Raw genomic sequence first — 14,878 nt, forward strand, 5'->3', positions numbered from 1 at the left:
TATTTGTACAGTATGTATTTATAAAATTTTAAAGAACTTTTACATATGGCAAGGACAAGTCTCAGTAATTTAATTTTCAATGTCTCTTACTGTATTTTGATGGAATTAGCAATTCTATGCCATTATTAGTTCTAAAGGCTGCTATTCCAAAAAGGAAAATTCAATTGACCAGGAAAATGGGTACCATTTCTGAGTCTTGTTCTTTGTGATAACAAGGTGGCACATTAAGAATCTCAAGGATATATGCTAACTAACTACAACATTAAAACCACTGACAGGTCAAATGAATAACACTGATTATCTTGTTACAATGGCACCTTGTCAATGGGTGAGATATATTAGTCAGCAAGTGAATAATTATTACCTTATGGTGATGTGTTGGAAGCAGGAAAAATGTCAAAGTCACTGGAATCCTTACGCTTGCACACAGCCCAAATTGTGATGGCTAAGCGAATGAGTCAGAACATCTCCAAAACAAAAGGTCTTGTCGGGTGTTCTTGATATGCAGTGGTTAGTACCTATCAAAAGTGTTCGAAAGATTAACAACCAGTGCACTGGCGACAGGGTCATGGACAACCAAGGCTCAATGATACGTGTAGGGACAGAATGCTAGCCCGTCTGGCCTGATCGCACAGAAGAGCTACTATAGCACACATTGCTCAAAAACGTAATATATGCTATGAGAGAAAGGTGTCAGAGCACTTGTTGCATATGGGACTGTAGACTGGTCAGAGTGCCCAATCTGCCCCCATCCACCACTGGTAAGTAACTATGGGCACTTAAGCATCAGGACTGGTCTGATGAATCATGGTTCCTTTTAGTTTATGTGGATGGCTGGGTGCATGAAACATTGTTTACTGGGGGAGGAGATGGTAGCAGGATGTGCTATGGAAAGGAGGAAAGCTGGCAAGATAGTGTGATGCTCTGGGGAAGGTACTGCTGGAAATCATTTGGTACTGGCATTCACTTGGATGTTACTTTGACACATACCACCTACCTAAATATTGTTGCAGACCACAAACAGCCAGTCCTTCATGGCATTGGTATTACCTGATGGCAGAGGTCTCTTTCAGCAGGATAATGTGCACTGCCAGTCTGCAAAAAATATTCAGGAATTGTTTGAGGACAATCACAAAGAGTGTCAAAAATTTCTAGATCTCAATCCGATCAAGCATCTGAAGTCAAGTCTGAAACCTGGTGGATGCATCTTGCAACTAACAGGAGCTGCTAATGTCTTGGTGCCAGATACCACAGGACACATTTAGAGGTTTTGTGGAGATCATGCCTCAAATGGGTCAGAGCTCTTTTGGTGGCACAAGGGAGACCCCATAGACATGGGGTTTTAATATTGTGGTTTATCAGTGTATAGTGTCACAGAGAGCAGAATAAGCAGTTTTAAAACTTTCAATTATATTACTGGGCGGTGAATATACAAGCTATAAAAACCTGGACATTGACATAAATAGATGAACAGACACAGGCTTGGTCCACAATAGAAATAAAATCCTGCAGTATTTCTTTATAATCCTTGCTTTGTACCCCAATAAGTACAAGTCATCGCCAATATACTAACAACCCAATTGTGCTTCACTCACTCAGAATATGATGGAGATAGAGAAGCTTTTATCTGTGGCACCTCTGCATGAGAACCATCTTTTTCTAACCTCTCAAACGTATGCAGTTTTTAATGTCTGGAAAACATTCAGGATTAAATCACTTAGAGATCTGTACATAGACAAAGTCTTTGCATCCTACGTACAATTACACTCTAAATTTAACTTTCCAGCAACACATTTCTTTCACTACCTTCAAATTAGAATCTTTGTTTAACAAAACCTACCCAACTTCCCTCACCTCGAACCTACCTCTATTCCGGAAGAAATACTGATCAGTCTTGAGGACACGGACAGCATTTCCGCAATATATAAAAACATTTTAAAGTCCCTCCCTTTCACAGAATCACAGTGTACAGTGGGAAAAGGATCTCTCACTCAACAGCTCAGAAAAGGAAGGGAAGGTAACAATGAACAGAATTCACTTGAGCTCCATAAGTGCAAAGCATACAATTATTCAACTTCAAATTATATATCGAGCTCATCTGTCTCATTTAAAATTGTCCAAAATATTTCCAGGGCAGATCCAACCTGCGAATGTTGCAATCAAGTTCCAGCCTCATTGGGCCATATGTTTTGGGGCGTACACCAGATTAACATGATTTTGTACAAATATCTTTAAATGCCTTTCAGACAGCCTTGCTGTCACAATCTCTCCTAATCCACTGACAGCTGTGTTTGGTGTACTTCCAGATGGGTTTAAGGTGTTGTGATGGACGGCCGGCTACAGACTCCGGTCGCCACCCCTAGGCCGCCAGGAGGAGCCCTCCGGACAGCATGATCGTGCCCCGAGTTCCAGCAGGGCCTCATGGACTTTGTAGTTTGTATACACAGCCCTGCTGGATACCTTGGGAGCCACCGGGAGTCGCTGTAGGGGGGCTAGTGGGCTCTTATGTGCCCTATAACCCGGGAGTGCGTCATCATCATGTGACAGGAAGGAACGACATGCTCCCGGGCTGAAGAAAAGGACTGTTTACCCTGACCTGGAGGGAATAAGGACTTGTGGGTTTGGATGGAAACCACTTCCGGGTCAGGGGATATAAAAGGACTGTGGGAAAGCCCAGACACTGAGCTGAGCTGGGAGGTAGGAGGGCGAAGTGTCTGGGCGAGGAGGATTGTTTGAGAGAGAGAATTATTGTATGTAATAAAAAAGGTTTTCTCTGTAACAGGAGAAGGGATGAAATAAAGGAGTAAGAGGGGGGGTTGGTCGCTTCAGTGCAAAACCAGCTACAAAGATTGGAATGTTTGGGATGATAGCGAAAGAATGTGCAAAAACTTGCTTCTCATAAAGAGTTTCAGAATGTTATGGGAATACAGTCAAGGCCATGTACTTGTTTTTCACTTCGAGGGGCTTCATTGCAAGCAACGCTTGTTATTGTGTGTCTTCTGATACTAGGCACCATCTCAGTGAGGGCCAAGTAGAAGAAAAACAATACTGCGTCCCGTGGAAGGGTGTGTGCTGAAACTGATCACTTCTGTATACACTGCTTACACGTAAGCCATTTTGGGTAAGGACACTCAATTAGTATATAAGGGAAGGTTCCGCCCTCAGTTTCTTCGGAAGCTCAACCGTGGGGAACGTGCACACCGCCCGGTATTGGACCAGGCTCACGAGTTGATCCTCTGACGAGACTGACACGCGGGCTCCCTCAGTCTACTGGTCTAGGATGATGGCTCTGGGTCTTTTGATATTACTGTAAGTATAGTATAATTCACATATCTGTATTACTGTAAGTTAATAGTATAAATCATATATCTTTATATATATTACTGTAAGTCAATAGTACAATTCCTATATCTGCATGTATATTGCTATTATATTGTATGTAACTGATATTATATTTGAACAAGTAAACAATTGAAGTATTGGACCTTTCCTCTCTGATTCTTGCCTGCTTATTTTCTGTTAAAACCTTTGAACCATTTTCCCAAACTAAAACATTTTGGCGTAGTCGGCAGGATTTTGGGGAATCTGGTGAAATATTGAACTATTAAGTGAGGCAAAGGAAATCAGAGATGTTTAAGAAAAAGGATAAAAACCCTGGCGCAGCTCCTTTACCTCTCCCTGGCTGGGAAGAAACAGTATGGGAAGACTGCGCCAGAGAATTGAGATGTGGGGGGGGATTAGCACAATATTGGCAGAGCTTGGATCCCCCAACACCAGTGAATGTGCTAGCCGCGCTTAAGAAATGTCAGGTGTCTGCAAAGGAACCCATAATGGGCTTGCAGACGCGAGGGTGGGTTTTGCTAACTGCGGTTAAAAATCTGGATAGTCTGATAGACGAAAAAGAAAGGGAGATTAAGAAAATGCAAATGGACTTGGCGGATGCGTTAGGGCGGGCCTCAATGGCCGAATCCCAGGTAGCTGTATTATTGCCGCGGGTACAGAGAGCCGAGGGGATGTCGGAAAAGGCAGCCTTTTGCATAGCCAAGGTGAATGCGAAAAAGAAGCGCAGACCGGATGTTGCGAAGATCAAAGCGTTTGTAGCCGCAGTTAATGTCCATGAGTGGGATCCTGAAAAATGGGACGGTAACATTTGGGATAATGATTATGAGGATGATGACGGACCCGATGCAGGGTCGGTAATTAACCCTCTGCCTCTACAGGCTAAACCCGTGATGCGTCGCAGACTTTTTACTGATGCACCGGGTAATGTTAAGATAAGGAGAAAAACCGGCGCAAGAGTAAACACAAGAAAGGAGGAAAGAAAGCCAAGGGCAAAGAAAAAGGGAAAAATAAAGGAAGGACTTTATATCCCGTTGAAGAATTAGAACATGCAGCACGAAATTGTTAAGGGTAAAGCTAAAGTGTAAGTTAAAATTTTTTTTTTTTTTTAGAATTAACACAATGTAAATAGGTAGTATCGTAATCATAAATTCTGTTTCAGGAGGAGGAGAGGAGTGGGTGCAACATGCTGTGTTCTTGTTTTACAGAATTGGGGGTGTTCTGAATGAAGTAGGAGCCACCACATTAGGAGGCGAGGCAACGGAGACGACTCAGGTCCGATGGTGGTGGAACACTTCCACTAAATCTAGACGGCAGGAGAACACGACGTGTCCGGAGAATCAGTCTTGCAATGTCCTCACCATTACGACTGGTGATGGGTGCACCATCTACTCCTCGAACTTGAAGGTGTCGGGGGTAAAACCACAGAAGTATCTGATTGAGTGCTCTGAAAACTTAAATATTACCTGGACGTCGAAAGTAACTTGGTGTATGGGGCCCTGGAACGGCTCCAAGGTACAGTGCGAGGTCAATGCAACATCAGGCGAATACACCTCTAATAAGACTGGGCCCATTGGCTGGATTAATGCAACCGATATTATTAACAGGACTATACCAATGCTTGCTATAGCCGTGTGGGCCAGAACCCCCATAACAAGACAGTCACATGTAGAACCAATAATTGACACATGTAAACTTGTTTCTATGACAGCAAAAAGGACTAAGGTTACATGGCAAGTGACGTTTCCACTGTTGCCACAGTGTAAGCGTGCTAAACGGGCATGGTATGACACTTTCTTAGGAGGGGTTGGCACCACCCTAGGAACTTTAAACACCGTAGATAATGAAATAACTGCAAACAAGCTTGAGAATGTGGGACGATATACTCACAAAGTGGCAGACCAAATGGCTAGGTGGTTACCTCAGTCCATGGTCTCTCATCAGCAAACAGTAAACTGGGAACAACGCGCTTCAGATTGGATAATCACGGCTAGCAATGACACTCGATGGCTAAATGTCTCAACTTTCATGAACTGGACTGTATGCACTTTTAACATATTACAAGCACAGATACAGAAAAATAACATGCAAATGGCTTTAAGGACTAATAATATGCAAACATGGCAAGATATATGGAACATTAGCAGTAGCTTATGGTTAACGGTTAAACCTGAATATACTAGGTGTAATGATACAATATGTAATGGGTATTGGTTTCAATATAATGTTACCACTATGATAACCTTGTGTAGATATCACATTTTACCTGTTGTTGCACACGGATACCCTTTGGTGCTGCTTATTATTATTATTGCTTTAATGACTATATTCAATTGCTATGTGTTTTGTGTTTTAAAATGAATTAATAACAGAGCACGACAGACAAGGTTGCTGATTTTGCGCTGAGCGAGGGACCGATTGTAATAAAAAAGGTTTTCTCTGTAACAGGAGAAGGGATGAAATAAAGGAGTAAGAGGGGGGGTTGGTCGCTTCAGTGCAAAACCAGCTACAAAGATTGGAATGTTTGGGATGATAGCGAAAGAATGTGCAAAAACTTGCTTCTCATAAAGAGTTTCAGAATGTTATGGGAATACAGTCAAGGCCATGTACTTGTTTTTCACTTCGAGGGGCTTCATTGCAAGCAACGCTTGTTATTGTGTGTCTTCTGATACTAGGCACCATCTCAGTGAGGGCCAAGTAGAAGAAAAACAATACTGCGTCCCGTGGAAGGGTGTGTGCTGAAACTGATCACTTCTGTATACACTGCATACACGTAAGCCATTTTGGGTAAGGACACTCAATTAGTATATAAGGGAAGGTTCCGCCCTCAGTTTCTTCGGAAGCTCAACCGTGGGGAACGTGCACACCGCCCGGTATTGGACCAGGCTCACGAGTTGATCCTCTGACGAGACTGACACGCGGGCTCCCTCAGTCTACTGGTCTAGGATGATGGCTCTGGGTATTTTGATATTACTGTAAGTATAGTATAATTCACATATCTGTATTACTGAAAGTTAATAGTATAAATCATATATCTTTATATATATTACTGTAAGTCAATAGTACAATTCCTATATCTGCATGTATATTGCTATTATATTGTATGTAACTGATATTATATTTGAACAAGTAAACAATTGAAGTATTGGACCTTTCCTCTCTGATTCTTGCCTGCTTATTTTCTGTTAAAACCTTTGAACCATTTTCCCAAACTAAAACATTGTAGTTTATGAGTGTGGAGTGGAGGGTGCTTTGTGCACAGTTTAATTATAAAATAAATAATAATTATACTTTCACCTGGTGTTCAGAGTGGTACCTGAGGGTTCAAGAGGTGGACCACGCCTCTATCTGCTACAGTGTAGAAGGGCAAACTGTTATTGCCTTCACTATTGGCACATAGAACTATCTTGCTGAAATGGAAGAATGCTAACTCATCTCAAGTCAGTGGGTAACTGATGTTATATATTATCTAAAATTGGAAAAAATCAAATTCTCACTTAGGGGATCTGTACAAAACTTTTTCAAAACTTGGCAGTATCTGATCAATAACATTTTAGAATAAGCATTTAAATTGAGGAAGCAGATTCTCTCCCCTCTTTTTTTTATTATATTTGTTTTTATTCATTTATTTATTTTTACTATTATTAAAGTTTTACTCTGCTGAACTAGGGGTTGATTTGTTTCGAACATAGTTTTGTTAAACTTGACTTGCTTGTATGGAATGTTATTTGATTTTAGTAAAATTAATAAAATGTTAAAAAAAGCAGAATAAACAAACTGCTGGGACCACTGTTTTCTCATTATAGACTGATGTGTCCAGCTGTCAATAGAAAATGCTGGAGAGAACACTTATTTTTAATAAACATGTTAATTAAATATCTGTAAGGCCTACATTGTTTTTTGCTGGGAAACCTGCGGTCAAATCTACTGTATGGTTCTTTAAAATAAAGAAAAAAAAATGCACAGGACCATTTAGTGAGTCAAAGTGCTCAATAATCTTAACCCTGCAGAGCTACATTAATGACAAAGTTTAAGTAACATACTCAAACCAGCTCAATCACGTTTAGGCTTATGGGAGGTCAGAGCACAGCAACCCTGAGTAATAAGTAGGACACAGTCCTTAACAGGGCACCAGTCCATCATTGTGTCCATTCTTACCTACACTCACACTGGGTAAATTAATAGCTGCCAATTACTGAAACCTGCATGTCTTTTGGGATGTGGGAGGAAAACAAATGATCAAGGGTACACAGAGTCACACACACACATTGGATGAACGTGCACATTCAAAATGGACAACAACTGGAATCCATTAAAAATGATAACAATAAGTAATTTTGAATTTGACATATTGTGTTAAATATTACATTAAAACAGTAAGTGTGAGTAGGGGACACCAAACTAGGGAAAAAGAGCATTTTGAGCTAACAGACTTTTATTCAAATTAGCATCCTCAAGGACAACTGCAGTGCAAGAGAAGTCTGTAAAGGGAAGATGCAGCTGTAGCAACATGGTCACCATCATAGCGTGGCTTATATCAAACTGTCTCTTATCAATATAGCAAGCAAACAAAGAGCTTTTAAAAATGAACTTTAAATCAATGGCTTATTGCAAGCTGGATCCGCGCTTCACTTCATTACGTTCTTAGCCACATTGGAAAGAAACCTAAACCAGCCTAAAACACTCGCCAGCCTATTGGGTATGTGAAACAAACTGACAATTTATATATTTTTTTAATTGCAAAGAGTTTGTAAAACCTTTACAGAAACTTACATGTGCAAAGGAGAACCAACAGAGTAATTTCACAAAAATAATGAATCTACAATAATAATATTCAGACTAAGTAACAAAGTAAATATATAGCTAAATTAAATTTTGTATATAATTCATAAGTTTTGCTTTACCATTTTTCAATAATTTACAGCATTTAAATATTTTAGCTCCTCAAAGCTGCTGTAAGTGGGAGTATACTTGAACCATTTTGATTTATGAATATCAAATTTACCCAAAATAGTTAATACTTTTACAATAAATAAATATTCTTTCTGCCTTCTTTTACAAAATACAATGTCAAAATTCTTATCCTTAAAATACATCTTTAAATGGTTAAAAAAATCAACCAAAACAACCAAAAACAACAATGCTTTCAAAATAATGTTGAAAACATACAGCGAACAGACAGATGCATCTCAAACTCCCCTTCAGCATTACAAAAAAAATAAAAATGATCCTGTTTATGATTAAACATAGAAAGTACAACTTTAATTGGATAAAACTTATACACAATAACATCTCTTTAACCTTATTTTAATACAATTTCTGTCAGGAGTTGCTCAGGCTAATTTCCAGTTTATGTTATTTAACACTGCAATCCAAAAATAAATAAAAGTGGGGCAACATTTTTCTTCTAGGAGTATTATTATAATTCTTACCCTTGATTTCTACGCCACCCAAAATAAAATAATTGTGGCACCAGAAAGGAAATCAGTCCTAATAGGTTTTTAATTTGTTTTTAACAAAATCACTACACTATGTGTAAGTTTTAAGGCTTTTTCTGTCACTTATGGATGCGAGGTTCCATAGAGCTAACAGAAAAAGAACTTTTAAAATTTATAAAAAAAAATGCTTCACTTTAGAAGACAATGTTATGTGGAAAATTAATATATACCATGATATGAGTGTACTTGTCGGTAGTGTGCAACTTTCAAACAATAAAAGACTCGCTAATAAGAGACAGTATAGTATGTAGCATTCAGAACTCTCACTTGAGAGAACAGCTGTAGTGAGACACAGATTTAACAGTGTATCCAGGACACTTCAGGGAATGCCACAGAGATTACAGAAATATAATACAAATGTCCCATATTGACTTGTGCATGTAGTAGACACACTCAGTACTCAAAAAGATCAGTTGAAACTGAGTCAGTAAACATGATTTAATACTTACCTATATCTCAGGAAAGGAGGCAGAAGATACTGGCAGAAACACTGCCTGAAGTAGGTCATACTCAAAAAATGGGCAAGGGAAAGATCAAAAGTAAAAGAGGAATTGAGGTAATTTTTTGCAATGCAGAATACGCTTAGTTTACTGCATAGTGTTAAATTCAGAGGATAGGAAGCAGTAATTCCACAAAGCCTAAGAGCAGAAATTATAGAGAGAACTGACTTATCACTCCTAGATATTGAAGACTGTCTTGAAAGAGGCATAGAAGGCATATACAATTATGAACAAAGCCTTAAAGATCTGGGAAAGTGTGCAATGTGCAGAGTTGTAGACTAATGGCATCATAAACAGGCAATGTGTCCACAAGGGAAACCCTAGGGCAAATGTTGGAACAAACCTATTTATATTGAATAACATTGAATATTTAATTAATTATATCTCTCAATTATCTCATTAATATATATATCTCAATAACAGAGAATATTTCATTAATCCAATAAAACTGAAGTGTTACTGGTAGGTCCAAAATCCCAACTTTCTAAGGCATCCAATTTCTCTGTTTCTGTTAATGATACACTTGTCAAACCTGCTCCTGTTGTCAGAAATCTTGGTGTTTTGTTTGATTCATCGCCTAACTTTGAGCTACACATTAGGTCTCTTTCCAAAATTTCATTCTATCATCTCCGTAACATTGCCCGCCTCCATCCATTTCTATCCTTTAATGATGCTCAAACTCTGGTTCATTGCTTCATAATGTCTCGTATTGATTAAAGTAATTCCCTCTTCATTGGCCTCCCTGCAAAATCTATACAGAAGCTACAGTATATTCAGAACTTCGCAGCCAGAGTCCTCACTCACACAAAGCGTTTTACTCACATCTCCCCTGTTCTCTCCCAGCTTCACTCATTACCGGTTCCATCAAGGATTAAATTCAAGATTCTGCTTCTCACCTTCAAAGCCCTACATAACCTTACTCCCGTCTACCTCACTCAGCTACTAGCTTCCTTACACTCCTTGTTGCTCTCTCAGGTCCTTGAGCAGTAATCTCCTTAGTGTCCCACACACCAGACTCTCCACCCTAGGAGGCAGGTCCTTCAGTGCTATAGCCCCTCAACTCTGGAACTCTCTTCCTCAGTCTCTCTGAGATTGCTCCTCTTTCTGCACTTTTAAATCTCAACTGAAAACTTTCCTGTTCTATGAACTTTTGTCATCTGTGTAATTTTTTTTTTTACTCTGTATGTAAAGCGACCTTGGGTTTTGGAAAGGCGCTCAATAAATGTAACTTATTATTATTATTTCTCAAACTTCTAGGAAACTGTCTGCCTTCCAGATACTAGATCAATTCCTGCTGTTCACAAACTAATTGCTCATTTTGTACAACATGGCATCCCAGATATTAGTGTCTGGTCACCAACCACAGTATTGCTTCCAGGAAATGCATGCAGTTTAGCAGGGCCCGAGACTTCAATTATGTAATATCATCACCTGTTTCTCAACAAAGTAGTGTTAGTGTTAGTAGCCTTGGATAGATCTGGCTCACTTCAAATCAAAGCTTGTAGTGTTTTCAGTCCAAACATGGAATCTTGCACCTTTGGTTTGGGTTTCTTTGTATTCACTAATTTGTTTAACTTTTCTCAGTTTTCAACAAAAGCTTATTCTCACAGTCAGTCAGTTTCCAACCTGCTATATCCTAACACAGGGTCACAGGGGTCTGCTGGAGCCAATCCCAGCCAACACAGGGTGCAAGGCAGGAACAAACCCCGGGCAGGGCACCACCCTGCCACAGGGCACACACGCACACACCCACACACCAAGCACACACTAGGGACAATTTAGGATCGCCAATGCACCTAACCTGCATGTCTCTGGACTGTGGGAGGAAATCGGAGCACCCCACACAGAAGCAAAGAGGACCTGGGAAGCCAAACCCAGGTCTCCTTACTGTGAGGCAACAGCGCTACCACTGCGTCACCGTACTGCCCCTTATTCTCACAGCTCAAAAAAATTGTATTATTTCACAAAGGCATTGTGTAATTAAGTAATATCTGATTAGATTAGAATAGATAAACATTATTAATCCCAAGAGTAAATTTAGATGCATACAGCAGCAGAAACATTAAAAAAGAGACAAACTAACAGGACAAATAATGCAATCAATCAATAGCCAGATTAATAAATGAATAAATAAATGTATATTGTGCAGAAATTGCAAAAAGAACTTAAGAGTATATACAGTAAGCAATTAGTTTGGAAATAAATAGGAAGCACTGAGTTGCCTGTTAGCAGCGGGATGAAAAGATCCCCACAGATGCATCTGAGTGCACAATGGAGGAATGAGCTTGTGGCTAAAATTGCTCCAACATATCGTCTCCTTGAGGAGATTTCTTCATGATGGCATCCAGTTTTGCCACCATCCTCTTTTCCACAAGATTCCAGGGTGTCCAGAGTTAGTCCTGTGATGGAGCAGGCTTTCCTGATAATTTTCTTTCACCATTGTGTGTGTGTATTTTGAACTCAAGCTGCTTCTCCAGTAGATCACAGTGTAGAACAATACAATAATTCTGCAATAGTATTGTGTTATTTTACAAACACTTTGTGCAATCCAGTAATGGAAACCTATAAAGAATTGGCGCACCTGCAAACAAACCCCGTATAATTAAAGCAAAATGCAGGTTATAAACACGATAAAATGAAAAAGAAAGGTCTTCACAGATGCAAGTCTCAGAAATGACTGCTCCAAGATGGTGGAACTTCCAGTGATAAGGACTTCCGGCAGGTCCATGTGGATGGATGTCAAGGTTGGTAAAGCCGTCAATCTTCCAGTCTCCAGAGGAAGGAAGATATAAGGTGTTAGTAAACAGTGCCAACATGTGTTCTGGTGGGAAATTACTATCACCCAAGCCTTTAAGCTGTCCCTAGAGTACACGCATGTGACAACAGATACTGTGAAAGAGTGTGTAGCAGATAGTGTTCAGATCATGAATCCTCAAGTGCTTGGGATGGGGATGAAAAAATTAGGATTTACTTATTTACTTCACAGCAGATGAAGGACTAAATATTTTTTTAACTGAGAAGTATTACTGTCACTTTTCCAGTATTCAGTGCTAAAACAGGTAATCATATACAGTTAAGCACATTCACTAATACGAATCAACACAAAAAGCATGGGAAGAACAAGCAAAACCAAAGCAGAAACAGGAATGCCATGTCTGTGCTATAATTCTCCCTATAAACAGGTAATCATATATAGTTAAGCACACTCACTAATACGAATCAACACAAAAAGCATGGGAAGAACAAGCAAAACCAAAGCAGAAACAGGAATACCATGTCTGTGCTATCATTCTCCCTATATTAAAACATCTGGACTACACTTACTAATCTTGTACAGTGATTAAAATTAAATGAATGCCTATAATGTTTGTTCAGTTCTTGTCACTTTATTGTAAACCACACATGTACTTAATCTCTCCATTAACAGCTGTCACTATGGGTTCGTTGCAGATTTGTATTAGCTGGGATGATATCGGGCTGATCTGGTCTTACCATGTATTTACAGTAACAAGACTAACTTTATGGTTTTAGCACTATTGCAGTGTGCCCGACTTGTGGACTACCAGTGGACAAAGACTAAGACTAAGTGCTGAAGAAATGTGCATCTGGGAATCGGAGAAGGTGAACAAAATTGCATACTACGTAGATAATTTCATCAAGAGGTTCAACAAACTTAGTAAGGTGGATAATGTTACAAAACGAATTCTGCACATAACAAGACAGTAACTGACATAAAACAGCACTTAACTGACATTAAAAAATGGCAACCCCAAATTATATTTATAGTTAGCCTGAATTTGGCTGTATACTGAATCAAATATATTTAACTCAATGCCACAGAAAAAGACAAGTGATGTATGGAAATATTTACTTTGTTTAATATAAGAAATAGAAAAATAAGGATCGGCATACATTTAATCAATAATCTTCAGCAGAATATGCAGAGTTTATGTCCCTAATTAAGAAATCACCTTAATAAACTTCTATATATCTATCATGGACAGAGGGGAGGCACTTCAGCTCCCCAAACACAACACAAACAGGCACGAACACAGGTTAAGTGCATGCAGAAGGAACTCCGAGTCCAGCTCAGGGCGGCGAAGGAGCAGTACAGGAGAAAGCTGGAGCAGAAGTTGCAGAATAACAGCATGAAGGAAGTGTGGGATGGGATGAAGATCATCACTGGCTTCAGCTCGAAGCGGGGTGCCATCATCGAGAGAGATGTGGAGAGAACAAACCAGATAAACAACTTTTTTGACAGGTTTGACCACCCTAACCCACTCTCACCTCGGAGTACTACACCCTCCACACATCCTTCTGCTGATACCAGCATAGGAGAGAGCTTACCCCAACCCACAATTACAGCAGCCCAGGTAAGCAGAGAGCTGAGGAGAATTTGTGCCTGCAAAGCAGCGGGTCCAGATGGAGTATCACCACGACTGCTGAAGGCCTGTGCATTGGAGCTAGGGAGTCCTCTACAGCGCATCTTCAACCTGAGCCTGGAACAGAGGAGAGTCCCGAGGCTTTTGAAAACATCTTGCATCACCCCAGTCCCAAAGATATCACATCCTAGTGAGCTGAATGACTTCTGGCCTGTCGCTCTGACGTCGCATGTGATGAAAACCATGGAGTGGCTGCTACTTCACCACCTGAGGCCACAGGTCCGTCACGCCCTTGACCCTCTGCAGTTCGCATACCAGGAGAAGGTGGGAGCGGAGGAGGCCATCATCTACATGCTACACCGATCCCTCTCCCACTTGGACAGAGGCAGTGGTGCTGTAAGAATTATGTTTCTGGACTTCTCTAGCACCTTCAACACCATCCAACCTCTGCTCCTTAGGGACAAGCTGACAGAGATGGGAGTAGATTGATACCTGGTAGCATGGATCATGGACTATATTAAAGACAGACCTCAGTATGTGCAACTCGGGATCTGCAGGTCTGACATTGTGATCAGTAACACAGGAGCACCGCAGGGGACTGTACTTTCTCTGGTCCTGTTCAGCCTATATACATCGGACTTCCAATACAACTCGGAGTCCTGCCACGTGCAAAAGTTCGCTGACGACACTACTATCGTGGGCTGCATCAGGAGTGGGCAGGAGGAGTAGTATAGGGACCTAATCAAGGACTTTGTTAAACGGTGCGACTCAAACCACCTACACCTGAACACCAGCAAAACCAAGGAGCTGGTGGTGGATTTTAGGAGACCCAGGCCCCTCATGGACCCCGTGATCATCAGAGGTGACTGTGTACAGAGGGTACAGACCTATAAATACCTGGGAGTGCAGCTGGATGATAAATTGGACTGGACTGAGCCGACTATACTTTCTTGAAAGCTGGTGTGGGCGAAAGAAATTGCAGACTCGACGGCAGGTGATGTTTTTCACAAGTTCTTGTTTATTGTACATCAGGAGTCACAGAAAGTAGAGATCCAGAGAGCACAGCCTGTCGCAGCAGGGCTCGTCTGAACCCTGAACAACGGCTAGGGGGGAGCTTAAATACCCCTTTGCCTCATGATTTAGACAGAAAAACATCCTT

The 14,878-nt window shown here is 40.5% G+C and overlaps 1 protein-coding gene across 1 annotated transcript; it reads left to right on the top strand.

Annotated features, from left to right (window-relative positions):
- Nucleotides 1-3,071: 3,071 nt before the first annotated feature.
- On the top strand, nt 3,072-13,063 carry LOC127529719 (uncharacterized). The gene is made up of 4 exons (XM_051934307.1): nt 3,072-3,309; nt 4,548-5,007; nt 9,298-9,393; nt 12,869-13,063. The coding sequence occupies exons 1-4, from the start codon at nt 3,281-3,283 to the stop codon at nt 13,061-13,063; spliced, it is 780 nt and encodes a 259-aa protein (XP_051790267.1). The 5' UTR covers nt 3,072-3,280.
- The last annotated feature ends 1,815 nt before the right edge of the window (nt 13,064-14,878 follow it).

The sequence above is a fragment of the Erpetoichthys calabaricus genome, chromosome 11, assembly GCF_900747795.2.
Source record: "Erpetoichthys calabaricus chromosome 11, fErpCal1.3, whole genome shotgun sequence".
Taxonomy (NCBI): Eukaryota; Metazoa; Chordata; class Cladistia; order Polypteriformes; family Polypteridae; genus Erpetoichthys; species Erpetoichthys calabaricus.

Coding starts and splice junctions, on each gene's coding strand:
- LOC127529719 (XM_051934307.1), top strand. CDS start 3,281: ATGATGGCTCTGGGTCTTTTGATATTACT. Junction 3,310..4,547: donor CTGGGTCTTTTGATATTACT/GTAAGTATAGTA, acceptor CTTGTTTTACAG/AATTGGGGGTGTTCTGAATG. Junction 9,394..12,868: donor AAAGTAAAAGAGGAATTGAG/GTAATTTTTTGC, acceptor TTATGGTTTTAG/CACTATTGCAGTGTGCCCGA.